Source organism: Cygnus olor, chromosome 1, assembly GCF_009769625.2.
Source record: "Cygnus olor isolate bCygOlo1 chromosome 1, bCygOlo1.pri.v2, whole genome shotgun sequence".
Classification (NCBI taxonomy): domain Eukaryota; kingdom Metazoa; phylum Chordata; class Aves; order Anseriformes; family Anatidae; genus Cygnus; species Cygnus olor.
In genome coordinates, this window is record NC_049169.1 from 8925698 (window position 1) to 8939806 (window position 14109).

The following is a 14109-nucleotide window of genomic DNA, read 5'->3' on the forward strand; positions in this document are numbered from 1 at the left end:
TTTCTTTTTTCTTTTTTTTTTTTTTCCCCCTGTAAGTTCTTCTTTACAGATCTTGTAGTCAAAACAATAAAATAATTGTACTGGGTTGTTGTCATCTAACCTTACTGGGTGCTTTTAAGCACGTCTCAGTGAGTCAAAGGCAGGATCAATTTCCTTTTATAAATTCCAGTTGAAGAAGATAAAAATCAGAGCATTTCACTTTAAAAATCAGCAGTGGTAGTTATTTTTAATGCAATAATGTCTCAGGTCATTCCAGATATACAAGTACCCCCATATATTGGATATATTACGGATACCTCAAGAAAAGCAGTTAAAAAACAAATGGGATTTATGGCACTAAACACCTAACCTTCCTTGGAGAACGCAGACTGTCTATTGCATTCTGGTGTGATGAGTGGTGCTGTCTGGCCTTTCAGCTGTACACTGTGTATCTTTTACTAATGCATGCTGAAATGTCACTGATGCAGATGCTATAATTAGGAGGAAAACTCAGGAATTGAAAGGATCTCATGGTATCTGTCTGAGCCATGAATGCCCCACCTCGTGCTAGGACAGGGTGTGCAGTGTGCCCACCCTGCCTTGTCTCCACTTTGGTATTGCACTGACACGTGTTCTATTTTTTTCTGAGGAAATTCACGTATTTCATTCTTCCCTGTCCAACCATGCAGCTGAAGACAGATGAAAGGATCATCAAAACCGAGCACGGGCTGCTGATACGCAGCTTGCAAAGACGGGATGCGGGAGCCTATTTCTGCAAAGCCCAGGAACACACCTTTGTCCACACCATCGTAAAGCTGAATTTAAACGTCATTGAGAATGGGCAAATGGAAAGCACTCAGAAAACTGAGGACGAGGAGGGCCGGTGAGGGATTTGCTGACAGAGTCCCGGCTGCGGTACAAGGACTACATCCAGCTCGTCAGCAGCCCCAGCTTTAGCCTGGATGAGTACTGTGAACAGATGTGGCACCGGGAGAAACGGCGGCAGCGAAACAAAGGTGGTGCCAAATGGAAGCATGTGCAGGAGATGAAAAAAAAGCGAAACCGAAGGCACCATGAGCCGGCCAGGCCACCATCTACGTAGTTTGCAAACACTATTTAAAGGACATTTTCCACAAAAAAGAAAAATACTGTGTTTTGTTGTTGTGCATCTTGCCTATGAATTAGTACTGCTTATTGAAATCAGATAGCTCACCATCACTATTAATCTGTACAAGACTGTACAATGGGATTCGATACCAAATGAGATTTCCTTATTGGAGTACCACACGCCAGGCAATAATTTTGAATGCATTCATTAAAAGAAAAAATGTACACTTTAGCTAATTTCTGGGTAGCCTGAGGCTACGCGAGCTGTGTTCTGTACTTCCTGCATAATTTTCACATAGGATTTAGCGTCCGTGTTCCCATGTTAATATTTACTGCCATGTTCCACCCCAGAGGTGGCTCCATTTCAGGGGAGGGCAGATGTATACATAGTTCTTTGGCATCTTTCTGAAAAAGAAGCACGGTAGAAATGTGTGACAGATCTGCAAAAATACCCACTAATTTACCCACTGGGCTTGTATACAGGCACATGGGTGGGGTTTGCTAGCACAGAGAGGCTCAGCAAAAAATCAAATTAAGTATTGGCTTAGGGACAACATTGATTTTCCCCATTAAAAAAAAAAAAAAGAGAGAGAGAGAGAAAGCATAATCATAGTTTAAGAGAGGGAAATTATCAACACTTATTCATTAGAGTTTGATAGCCACCAGTTTGCAGTCCATCTGCTGAAATGAAATGTTCACTCTAATTGAAACTGCCACTGAGATGCTTGGGAGTAAATTTCCTAAGTGGTGTGTGGGAGGTATGTGCACAAATCCTATTAACAAATAATGGGATTCTTGCCTGCACCTCTCCTGTTCCTCAGCGTGTTTTACTCTGGCTGTTTCCCTGGCCCTTTGCTAGCCTTATTTTATAGAGAAAAGAAAAATAAAAGACAACAAGAAAGCTAAAACAAAAGACGATGAGGGATATTTAGTGGCTGAGACCAGTGCTCTTGACACAGAGCTGACATTCCTCAGATATGTGTATTCTTTGGGATTTTCTCCCAAAGGTCTTATGTATTTTAAGTTGAAAATTTGCATTGTTGGAATTAATACTTTTATTATAAAAATAAAACAAAAGATGTCCATGTGTAAATAAAACTTCTAAGTTAGAAATTTGCTATATACCATGATTCCATTTGTAAAGTGTTTCTTGTTCCTCAGTTCATATTTTGGTTGTAGGAGTGTAAATCTTTTCATATAAGCAGGAAACCCTGGACTCATTCTTGTCTATTTGACATCAGTATGATTTCATTGAACTTATTCCTGATATGCAGCAACAAACACAAGCTCAAAATCAGGCCTACTGTCTCTTCTCATGAGTCACAGCCCTTTTTTCTTCTCTTCCAGCTAACGTCCTCCGTTTTGCCTTTCATGCCTTTTTGACTGTGAAATGATAAATTAGCCACTTCCTCACATGGAAGAGAGCTTTGATGGATACCAAATGACAGACTTTACTAATTTCTCATGCATTCTACAGATCAGGAGAGCAAAGTCTGTGAGAAATCCGTGTAATTGATGTGCACCTCATTAAGGAACTAAGAGCATTGCTTCAGAAAGTTGTAGATTTGCCCTTACCCATGCTGGTGTTTGTGTGCGCATTCAGTCCTGGGTTGATAACTGTGTAGCTACCATTTTAATCACTGTTCATTTCCTTTCTGTTGTAAGTCAGATACAGCAATGTATATGTCAGACTTCAGAAAGGGAACTCAACTTACCCACGCTTCCTGTAAAAAACAAAAGCTGAGTTTGCATGTATTGTATAAAAGCCAGCAATACCATATGTCATTAATTTTAGATTTTTTTATTTTTTATTTTTAAATAGGAGATGTATGAGTTAATTAGGAGATATCAGATGGCATGCATACAATGCTTTGATAGTGTAAAGCACTGAGTGCTAGATATTATATGTCTGTGGGAGGAGGGAATTTCTCAGCACAGGACCTTTAATCAGCAGAGAGACTGATGCTGAAGACACTAACCAGCAGTACAGTACTTTGAGCACCTGCTGAGAACTTTTTTTTGCCATTTTTGCTGCAAAATAACTTAGGCCAGACATTTCACAGGAGACTCATCATTTGAGTACCTTGATTTTAAGGCCCATTAAGACTACTTAAAGGAGGTTTTGGGGGGGGTATTAAACTACTAAATGTAAAGCATGTAAATGTAAAAGTACTGGGGTACTGAATATTCTTGGCTGGAAGGTTGTACTGTCATCATACAGAACCTCAGTTATTCCTTATTAGATTTTTATCAGTCCATAAAGTCCCATTTCTCTTACTTGGGTATTAAGTAAATGAGTGGAATCACAGCAAGGCTGTGGTCTACATTCACATGCACTGACAAAGGGCCTACTCTTCTCACCAGTGGTGACACAGTATTTTAATTTTAGAAAACTGTCATCTCATGTTTGCCTAGAAGCAAATCAGTTCTTCTATTTTTTTTTCCATCCTTCATGAAAACTAAATTACTTGATTTATGTTTAGATATAACTGAGGGTATGTATTCTACGAATGAACCCTCCCCCCACTGACTTTAGTAGAAGTCTTGAATGACTAAGGGTCTCAGTGCTGGGAGCATTAGATTTAAATGGTTGAATTAAAATGTTATTACTCTAAAAAAAAACTTTAATTTCTTTTATTTCCAGTGTTGCTGCAATGAGATTCTTCTTAAAGAAATTACCTCATCAGTGTGGGTAGCATAAAACCCCAAGTGAGATATAAGGCCACTTCCATCATGGGGAAATAATTCAATATCCTCCAAACCAGTGGTCTGTACTGGGTTCATACCACCCCAGGGGAATATTAATAATATTGCACTGATAAATGTCTCTGTTTGATACATTGGATAAGAGGTATGTATCCTAAAGCTGTCAGGGTTAGCACAGCTCTTCATGCACAGAAGATCTGACATGTCCAAGGAGGCCAGAGGATGTTGGAGACCAGGGATTGAATGGGACATATCAAGGATCACTTCAGAAAACAGGGTTTTGTTAGGTAGGACTCCACAATGCAAACCCAGGAGTAGGAGCAGGAGGAACCATGGGTCTTTCAGCCGCCTGCAGTCCAGAGATGAGTTTAGAGGATGAGCTAGACTAGAAACTAGACCAGTAGGGGATTGGAAAGTATAATTTTCTTTTCAGAAAAAAATCATCTTGTGTATAATTTAAAGGCTAAAACCTAAACCTGACTAAATTTCAAACTGATGATTTGGATATTGGTTGGGTTGCTATGAGCCACAACAGGCTCATAGTTAAAATGAAACTAAGCCTTGCCTCCAAGAGCCTAGTAAAAAGAAGTTAAACAAAGTTTTGGTCCACAGTGGAAAAAAAAGTTGCCTCCATCTTAATAACTGCAGGTTTAAGCAGCTGCCTTACTGCATATGGTACAGCATAGATATTTATTTACGGATGCATTCATCCAGGAGTCCAGTTATTATCTTTTCCTTCAGCAAAACCTTCCCACTGACCCTGCTTCAGAAAATGGCCAGTGCTTGACTGAACTGCAGTGGCTTTAAACAGATTCCTAGAATAACCAGCACAATGTGAGCCGTAGTTATAAAAATGCTGAAAACTGACATAATCTTTAAAGCCCAGCAGGGCCCTAAACTCTGTAGCAATCTTGCAGTTGGTTAAAATAAAACAGAAAATGGGATTAGCAGAAAAAGGAATAAAGTATTAACACTTTGTGATAAAGTAGTTCCATTACTAGAAACTGTTCCAACAACAGTGTGTGTATGTTCATGCCATAAGCAAATACTTTCCTCTCCAAGCAGTTTAACTTATACTTGCTTGAGGTATCAACCTCGGAATGTGAATACTTTCCAATTCATAAGTAGATTTTGGACCTGGTTCTCATGTCACTCATAATGCAGTAATTAGGTTAAACGCTACAACTTTCCTTTAGTTCAAGTGCTATTCTGACCAGAAGATCTCTACAGTTAAAATGCTATGAACTCTTTATATATCTATTATATGTATTGATCTACATTTAAAATTTCAGATAATGTTTGTTATTTTTACTCATTATTCATATAATTAGTCCATGTGTCTCATAATAATATCAATATTTAATAGAAACTAATGGAAATTGATTTTGCTAAAGTGTTGTCACATAAGCATATGTGTATAGCAGGACATATTTGAATGTGTTATGTTCATTTTGTAATAGAGGGTAATTGCAAAAGACAAATATGATTTTGAGAGCTAAGGTTCAGATAGGCTCCCACTGACAACAAAGATTAAAATCTTATTGGAACCAATCACAGCCTAAGTAGATTATATTCTATTTACAGTCTAGTAGTCAAACAGCCAGAGCTATGGGTAGTCCTGTACAGTATATTGGCCTGGTTCTTCTTGCATACTCTTGTAGTTGAGATGTAGAGGTCTAAGGAATGACATCTGAGTGAATGGAAAATTAAGCCCACGTGTCTCTCTAATATATTTTGTTACATTTTATAAACTTTAAATGGTCTCCATTGTAGTATTTTACCATAGTGCTGCTAATATTACCCGGAACTAAGCTTCTGTAGCTAGCTGAAGTGTGACATTCTTTGCAGTTGTAATCCAGTTTTCAGGGTTCGTAAAATAAGTTCATTATAGTAACAAAAAAAAAAGCACAAGGTAAGAGTTCAGTTATAAATTCTATAAGACAGATTTGTAAGATTTTATTTCTGTATATCAAAATAGAGTGCCCTTAAATGTACCAGGAACTTCAGTATTTGTTTTCTTTTCTTGGTAAGGTAAGGATACATAACATATTATAATCTTGAGATCATCACTTGCCAATGTGTGGCTGAAACATCTGTTCTGACAGCTGTAGCGAGGATGGATTTTTACTTGCTTGTTTTTAACTTCCACCAGTTAAGCCCGTTTTCTGCTGTGTCTGAGACTCTGCTGTGTCAGGTAACCCTGCTTCCATATGGAGAAATATTGCAGGATCTGCATTTCCTCAGCATATAAACCCCCCACAAGTCACAGTATCACAATCTGCCTTCAGACGACGACTTTCCTAAGTGTTAGCTTTTGTATAGAGTTGCAGATGTAAACCAAATACTGAGAGGTAAATTAGAGACCAGATGGGCTTGCATTTACAAAGGAAATTTTGGGGACTTGCTTAGAACTCTCCTTTTTCCTTTTGCTTATGTGGTTACTGTGTATAACACTCCAATTTAAAATCAAAGTCTTTTGTGCTTTAAAGTATAAGGTTTTCCATGTGATATAAGAAACAGAACATTTCCAGGTGATCTGTTTGATTGATATGGACTGCTGGTTAATAGTTTCAAACAGTACAAACCAAGGAAGTCATCTGTCCAGCCATACATGGCTGTGATATTTGTAATGAGCCTAGACATAACTTAATTTTGGTATATTAGTGCTGTGGCTATTTTCTTTTCTTTTCTTTCTTTTTCTTTCTTTTCTTTTTTCTTTTCTTTTCTTTTTTTCTTTTCTTTTTTCTTTTTCTTTTCTTTTCTTTTCTTTTTCTTTTTTCTTTTCTTTCTTTTCTTTTTCCTTTCCTTTTTCCTTTTTCCTTTTCTTTTCCTTTTTCCTTTCCTTTCTCCTTTCCTTTTTTCTTTCCTTTTTTCTTTCCTTCCTTTCCTTTTCCTTTCCTTTTCCTTTCCTTTCCTTTTCCTTTCCTTCCTTTCCTTTCCTTCCTTTCCTTTCCTTTTTCCTTTCCTTTCCTTCCTTTCCTTTCCTTTCCTTTTTCCTTTCCTTTCCTTTTCCTTTCCTTTCCTTTCCTTTCCTTTCCTTCCATCATTTTATTTTATTTTATTTATGCTACTTCTGCTAAGAGGAACCATGTCCAAAGCCAGACATGTTCTGAAGGTGCAGCATCTGATAAAGCTAAGAGGAACAGAAGGCTTGGGCAGATATTTTGGTATGGAAACAACATAGTACTTTGCAGGGAGCAAAGTCTGATGGGTTGAACGAGTATGCTAAGATGTATAAAGACCACCGTGCTGTTTATCTTGCATAGATTGAATTTGAGAGTAGATTTTAAAAAGGTACATATTTCTTTAAATCATGAAATGCTTTTGGTATAAAACAGATCCAGAAAATTTAAGTTCTTACTAGGTTCATTATTAAGTCCATCATTTGCCAGAAATATCAAAATAAAAAAAGAATGAACAGAATTTCACAAATTTCCACTTTCTAAATTTATTTTCCTTTTCTTTTAATGGAACTTCTAATTTAAAATATGTTTATTAAAATGTTTCTCTGTAGGACAAGGTTTTTTTTTCTTTTTTTTTTTTTTTTTTTAAAAAAAAGCCTATACTTTCACATCTCTGAAAAAAAAAATCAAGAAAAACTGGGAAATTTTAAATGGAACTGGAATATGTTTCATATTTTCATGTGTACTTAAAACTTGAAAAAGCAGCATCAAAAATGCTCATGCCCTCTTTCTGAGACTATATGTGGCTTCCATCAAGGACTTATTCCGTAGAAATGAACTGCAATAATCACATTTTAAGACTGCCTGTCAACATATCTCAGCTGTAAAAACTATACAAACCATACAAATCTATGAAAATACAAGTGAAACAGATTATCTCCAAATGTTTACTTTTTTTTTTTTTTTTCATGATGCATGTGTCTCTATTCCTCTCTCCCCCAGTGACTATCTCAGGATGTATATTGGCTGGGAGAGAGGAAGAGATTACAAAAGCATATCTCCAAATTGCAAAATGAAAAGTCACACTAAATGGACTGACAATGAGGATTATGATTAATACCTCACATTTGACCAATAAAGACTATATTTTCTCCTAAGGTGAAATTCATCACTCCTTCCAAACCCCAGCACAGGAATTATATGCCATATACCTTCTTTTTTAAATTGTAAGGCATAAGTGTTACTCGGGCTGACCTTGTGAGTGGGGTTCAATTTCATTCTTTAATGTAACTATTTGTAGAGTAATACGGCTGATTTTTTTTTCATAAGTGTATCTATTTGTAAATGCTGCAGCTAATTGAGTTAAAATGATGACTGAAGTATCATTTAAAACTGATAATAAGCTATGTGTTTGCCATGCCTTCTGTTTTACTAGAAATTTAAATCTTATATGCAAAGGTAACACAAAAATGTAGATTTCGTTCGTACTATAATAAAAGGCAAGTACTGAGTTTCAGCTTCTTATTTAAACTCATGTCAAACTCAGAGTAAATACGAGCTTTCAAAGAAACAAAATCTGCTTCATGTCATGGAAATGAAGCAGCTTGGATATTAATGCAAGGTCAGTAACCTAAAGTGTCTTAATTCAGAAGGCTCACCTTGATAAGGGCTGTCAGAGGTTCAGCCTTCATGGAGAATGTGCTTACAACCAATAGACTAAGTCTACAAAAATGTCTTTAAGAAGCCATGGGCCTGAGCCATTTGGATTAGTATGTGCAAAGCAGTACACAATAGGCAGGTTCATAGTTATTAATTTAAATTCAATAATAGCTTTTTAATGCATGCATTTATAGATATTGAACAACTACCATTGTCCTTAAAACTGCACTGACATTATATTTTGGAGTTGCCCTCAAGACAACAGATCACCCAACCATCCTGGACAGCCTCGGGAGCACTTTGGCTTTAAGGGAGCGTGACTGTTTCCTGCCCTTCAGACTGTTTTCAGGATGGGGATAACTGGCGCGAAGGAAGGGCTGTTCATTTTTGTAATGAACAGTGTAGCCTTCCTACATGGTTAAAGGGAGAGGGAAATTGCTGGGAAAAAAAAAAAAAACAGGGAAATAAATAGGCTCACCGGTCACCTCTTTTTCTAGCCTTCAGCACAGCCCCCTGTGTTTCATAGGATTTATTAAAGGCCAAGGAGGATATTTTGTTAGCAGACGGTCAGCATGTCATTTCCAAGGACATCCGCACTGGTGCACTCAAGGACATCTGCTTCCCAATCCCATGCTGTGTCCATTAGACCTCGATGCTTCTGACCCTTTGCTGAAAAGGTCCCAGGGTACTGCAGGCCTGAAAGCTGACTCCAAATCCCAACTGCAGCAATTGCCTTCTGCTTACCTCCATTCCACCTGCAGTTGCAATTGGATATGGTATTCTTCATTTCCGAGCCTGAACTCTCATTTCTGTGTTCCCGTGCACTGCTAAACAGCTGCCGGGTTCCCCCGCTCCCTCCCCACAGGTGGCTGCATTTGATAATGTCTCATGTAGGATCAATGTTGGTCCCATTGAAGTAAGTGGGAATTCGGCCAGTGTGTCCCAGCTCTGGTCCTGCCTCCAGCTGGTAAAGCACTTCCAGCTCCTGCAGGAGAAGAGGTGCTCTGCACAGGCTGCCTGATTAACCAGGTTCATTAGCAGAGGCAGTGTAAGAAAGGAAGAAACCCTTCAGCTCCTTTCTGCAGCCACTTGCTCAGTAAGAGATTACATGCAGCACTGCTTCGTGTGCACTCACAGAAACAAAAGTTAATTAAGCTGAAATCTGTCATTTTCTCTGTAAGGATTTAAGCAGGGTCAAACTTCTAGACAATTAGTGATGAGTCTCGGGAATGAGCAAAACACTCTTGCTGCAGTTGCTCAGAAACATTTCCAGAACTGATTGGCTTACTGAGCAATCTCTGCTCCACTCTTTGCCGTGTGTGGTGCCTCCTTCCAGACCCTTGGAAACCAGAAGTGCTGTTAGCTGCGGAAGTCTGTGCTTAAAGTAAGAGGTATGAGGTAAAATCCGGCCCTTCGTGATTCAAATCATGGGAAGTGTTCTGGGATGTGTTCACACACAGAATCCATATGTACTGTGAAAACAAGCAACTGGGAGCTAACAGTCTGTTCATAATCATTTGTATTTCTGCAAAGTAAAATATGGTGTAGGGGATGATTAGGGGTTCATATACTTTGCACCAATGTGTCCATGCAGTTACTGCATACAGTAATATCTGCACTGGGGCAGAATGACACATTTTGCAGTTCACAATCACATTTCTGCAAGAATGCTCATCAAACACTCCACACGTGGAGCAATTTATGAAATGCTAATAAATGTTATCTCCCTCTCTGCTTTTGCCTACAACTATTTAGAACAAATTTGTAACTGAATATGTAATGGAAAAAGCTAGCAAGCATTTTTAAGAGTTGCTAGATGAAACTTAAGTGTTGTTAAGACAGGAAATGACAAACTTTGACTCTTTAGCCAGTTTGATTCTTTGCCTTGCAATAAAAATGTTAATGGCTATCATTTTTTACATCTACCAGTGTTGCTATTACAGTACTTTACAATTATGTCTTCCAGTATTACATTCATTTCCACACGCAGGGAAGAAAGTCAACAGCAAAAGAGTAAGCTGCTCCTTTCCTGCTTATTTCTTACAGGTAGGTGTGGTCCATAACTTTCTCTCAGGAAAACTTGGTTGCTTTTTTATTTTTTCCTCATAAAGAAAACAACCACAAGCATGCAGTGTTTGGACTGTATCTGCTAACACATACTAGACTTGCTTCTCTCCATTTCTTTCCATGATTGGGATTATTCTCAGTGATTTCAAGTTGAGCACAGATGTTGGCATTTGCAGCACTGGAACTGTTGTTTTAGCTTTGGAAGTTGACAGCTTGGGCACATAGGAGGCTTTTTAAAAATACTCACACGAGAGCCATTGTCATGAAGGTTTATTATTTAAGGAAACACAGAATTTTGTTATGGAATCAAAGTAATATCTGTTTTGGGTAATATCCATTTTGCTCCATTCCCCAAAGCGCATCAGTGGATGAAGGCTTTTTAAAGAGCAGGTTTCCAGACAAATTACAGGTTGATTCTCTTTTAATGGGGCAAATACTAGAAATTCTCTCTTACTCTGACACAAGCTGATGTTCAGAGTGTGTCTTAATTTGTATTTTCCAAAATGCTTTTAAGGTAAGGAAGGTATGGATGGTATATTTGGGGTAGACCTAGGGTGTGCATGGGCTGCACTGTGCAAGGGATGCTTTAGCTGATGCCAAACAGATAAATGTATCTACTGCTGGTTAATATATTAAAAAAAGGCCATTCCAGCCCCAGCTTTTCCTAATGGCTTGCTATAAGCTTGTCCCTTAGAGGTGCAAAACAGAAAAACAACAAAAAAAGAAAAACAACACAAACAAACAAACAAACAAAAAACACTTGGGAACTTCTTGTTGTAAGACCACTGAATCTCCATGTATGTGTTTGTGTAAGAGAGTGAATCCAATCTATTGGCGACAAGATGCTTGCTCAGGGAATCCATGGCAAATACTGTTGGGCTTGAAACGTTTGCATAAGTGACCCTGGGAGGCTGTGCAACTGCAGCATACACAAGGATTTGTGGATATGCATGAGTCAGTCGTGCACTGAAAGTAACTTCAACACAGCATGCCACAAGAAAACTTAGCAGATACTTTTGTAGGCAACAAAGCAGGATTGCCAGTCATTATTCTAGCCCTCAGCTGTTTTCTTGTTGTTGTTGTAGTCTTCCTTTTTTGTTCCTTTTTTTGTTCTTTCCTCTCCACTTTTCCAACACCATTTCAGCTTTCTGTAGTCAGCCCAGCCATAAAAATCCAGAACAATAAATATCCTTCTGGAGATTAAGCAGCTAAAGCTAAAGCCCAGGAACTGCATCGCAGACTGGCAGTGAGTCATACTGAGGATTGAGCCCTAAATCACAAATTTAACATTTGTGGTACAGAGAAGTGAGTGAAATCTAAACCTTAAGACATTGGCTAGCAATGTAGATATTGAGCTAACCTTTTTCTGTATGTATCTGTCTTTTATTGCAAAAACAAGATCTCAGTGTGCTTGAGATTCAGTGAACATCATGGTGTCATCTGCAGTATGCCACTAGATAAAGAGGAGGAGGATTGCTTCAATTAGATAAAAAGTCAAGGTTTGAACAGGGTGGAAGTTATAGCATTTTTCAATTTTCAGAATGTTCACATTTTTCCACCTCAGTCAAGTTGTGGACTAAGCTGAAAACATGGGAATCTGTTTAATCTGCTTTAAGATGGTTTCAGAAGAGAGTCCAAGTCTCTACTGATGTACCTCTTGTACCTTACAGAAGACAATGGCAGTAGAGAATATGCTGCCAGTCAGAAAACCATAATCATACTCTCATTTTGGATAGAATGGACTATAAGTATGTTGCACAAGACAGGAATATTGTACTTCTCAATTCAAATACCTTTCTTTTATGAAAAGAAAATCTTAGAAGAACATGAATAGGTAGTTGTTGCAACCAACCCTTTTGAAACTGCATATTGTTTCCTTTGTTTCTTTCTCTTCCAGCTGGTAAGTATTTTTATTTCCTGTCCTTTTTCTTCTTTCTTTCTTTCTTATTCCTGAGGGGATGGAATATTCTCATGTGGAGCATGCTTCAAATTGCATTCCTGACCAGAGGATTTAAAAGATGGTGAAGAACATAACAATGTTTTAGTTCACTTAATGCAATATAAACTTCATTTTGTAGAGGTGCCTTTATCTGAGGAATTCACAATTCACTTGTTGCATACTTCAGTTTCCCTCCTTGGTCCTTTTCGATGTCACTAAAGCAGCATATGAAAGTCCTCTATGCTAAATGAAAATGCTCTGGAAAATAAGTGGTAGGAAGCACATGCTATTTTACGCACTGATGCAACTCCATTCTGTTCCTATTAAAAGACTCTTTTCATGAGTGCTCTTGTCCTTTTTCTCCACACACAAACCTATTTAATGACACTAAATCTTCTGGGTTTTATTTTCTAGCTTTTGTTGTTTGCGCTATATGTTCTGCTTTTGTTTAGACTGCAAGGAGGCCTTTTTTATTCATAACAGAATTTAGGATCACATTTATGGATAGAAGTTATTTGAAAGAGGAAAACATAATACACAGAATCTGCCAAAATTTCAGACATAATATAGGAAGCTTGGTTTTTGTAATGTGCAACCAGTTGGCTAAATGATTCAAAAGGAACTCAAAGACCTGGAAAATATATGTGGAAGACTGCTGTATGTCTTATGCTGTATTGTGTTTTTTTTATACACTGGAGTTTTTTCAAAGACAAATCTTTTTGTTTGTATAGTACAGCCTTACATTTAATTAAAAAAACTGAGCTTTGGCTGCAGCATATATATATAGACAATTATGATAACAGGAACTGTGTTTGAAACACATTAAAATTTATACTTGTGTTAAGACAGTTGAAAATATTTTAGTAAATCTCACGTCTTGAAGAAGTATCCAAAACTTTTAGCTACCATACCACCTTTGGCAGTGATATGATAGGTGATACTGGTAAGAGAAGGATATACAAAATATGGAACCTTGGTCATAACTTTTTGGGGACAGTAAGCGATGTATGCACAACTTTTAATGACACATCTTAATATACACCAGGATAAGCATTTGTGAGGTAAACCTAAACTAGCTGAGTGACTAGGACTGTGTCATAAGCATCACTGTTTCTGAGGTGGAAGAATGAATAAAAATTCTTCTGCTGAAATTAAAATAGAAATTTGCCCTTACCCTCGATCAAGAGCTAGTGGAAATGATAATGTATTTTCTGTTTTTTATTATTTTGGGAAAAATGCATCTGTGAACGTGATGAGTGTCTATCAAAAAAAAATAAGATACACAGATGTTGCATATTTGTCCCTATGTCTTTGTAGACATTGTTGCAGGACTATAATCTTCAAAAGGAAAAAATAAAAGGCTTTCAAGCATTTTCCAAAATGCTTTATAGGCCATACACAAGGATCTTATTTTATTACAAAAGATATTTATAAAAGGCTATTGGCAAAAGTTGTTGTTATCTAGCTGTGTCACTTGTAGCTTTACTTCCTATTGAAATATGGGATCCATCTGCTTACTGATGGTAGGATAACAGCCATCATTCCCACTTGCTTACTGTAAATGATATATCTGAAAGTACCAGAAATGTGATGGAGTGCAATCCTAGCCCTTGGTCATTCCCTCAAATAATTCATAGTTAATTTAGGCCAGACTAATATAATTCCAGCATACTGACTGAATTCCAGCTTCAGTAAGTTCAGTCTGATTCACCATACATTTCCAAAATATGCTAAAAAAAATATATATCC

General features: G+C 37.5%; 1 protein-coding gene across 1 annotated transcript in view; it reads left to right on the top strand.

The window, feature by feature from the left end:
- Positions 1–2199, top strand: part of SEMA3D (semaphorin 3D) — a 107833-nt gene extending 105634 nt beyond the window's left edge. The window contains 2 exon segments of the mRNA XM_040548169.1: positions 669–858; positions 861–2199. Of these exon segments, the coding sequence (XP_040404103.1) occupies positions 669–858; positions 861–1081 (411 nt within the window). The 3' untranslated portion in view covers positions 1082–2199.
- Positions 2200–14109: the final 11910 nt, after the last annotated feature.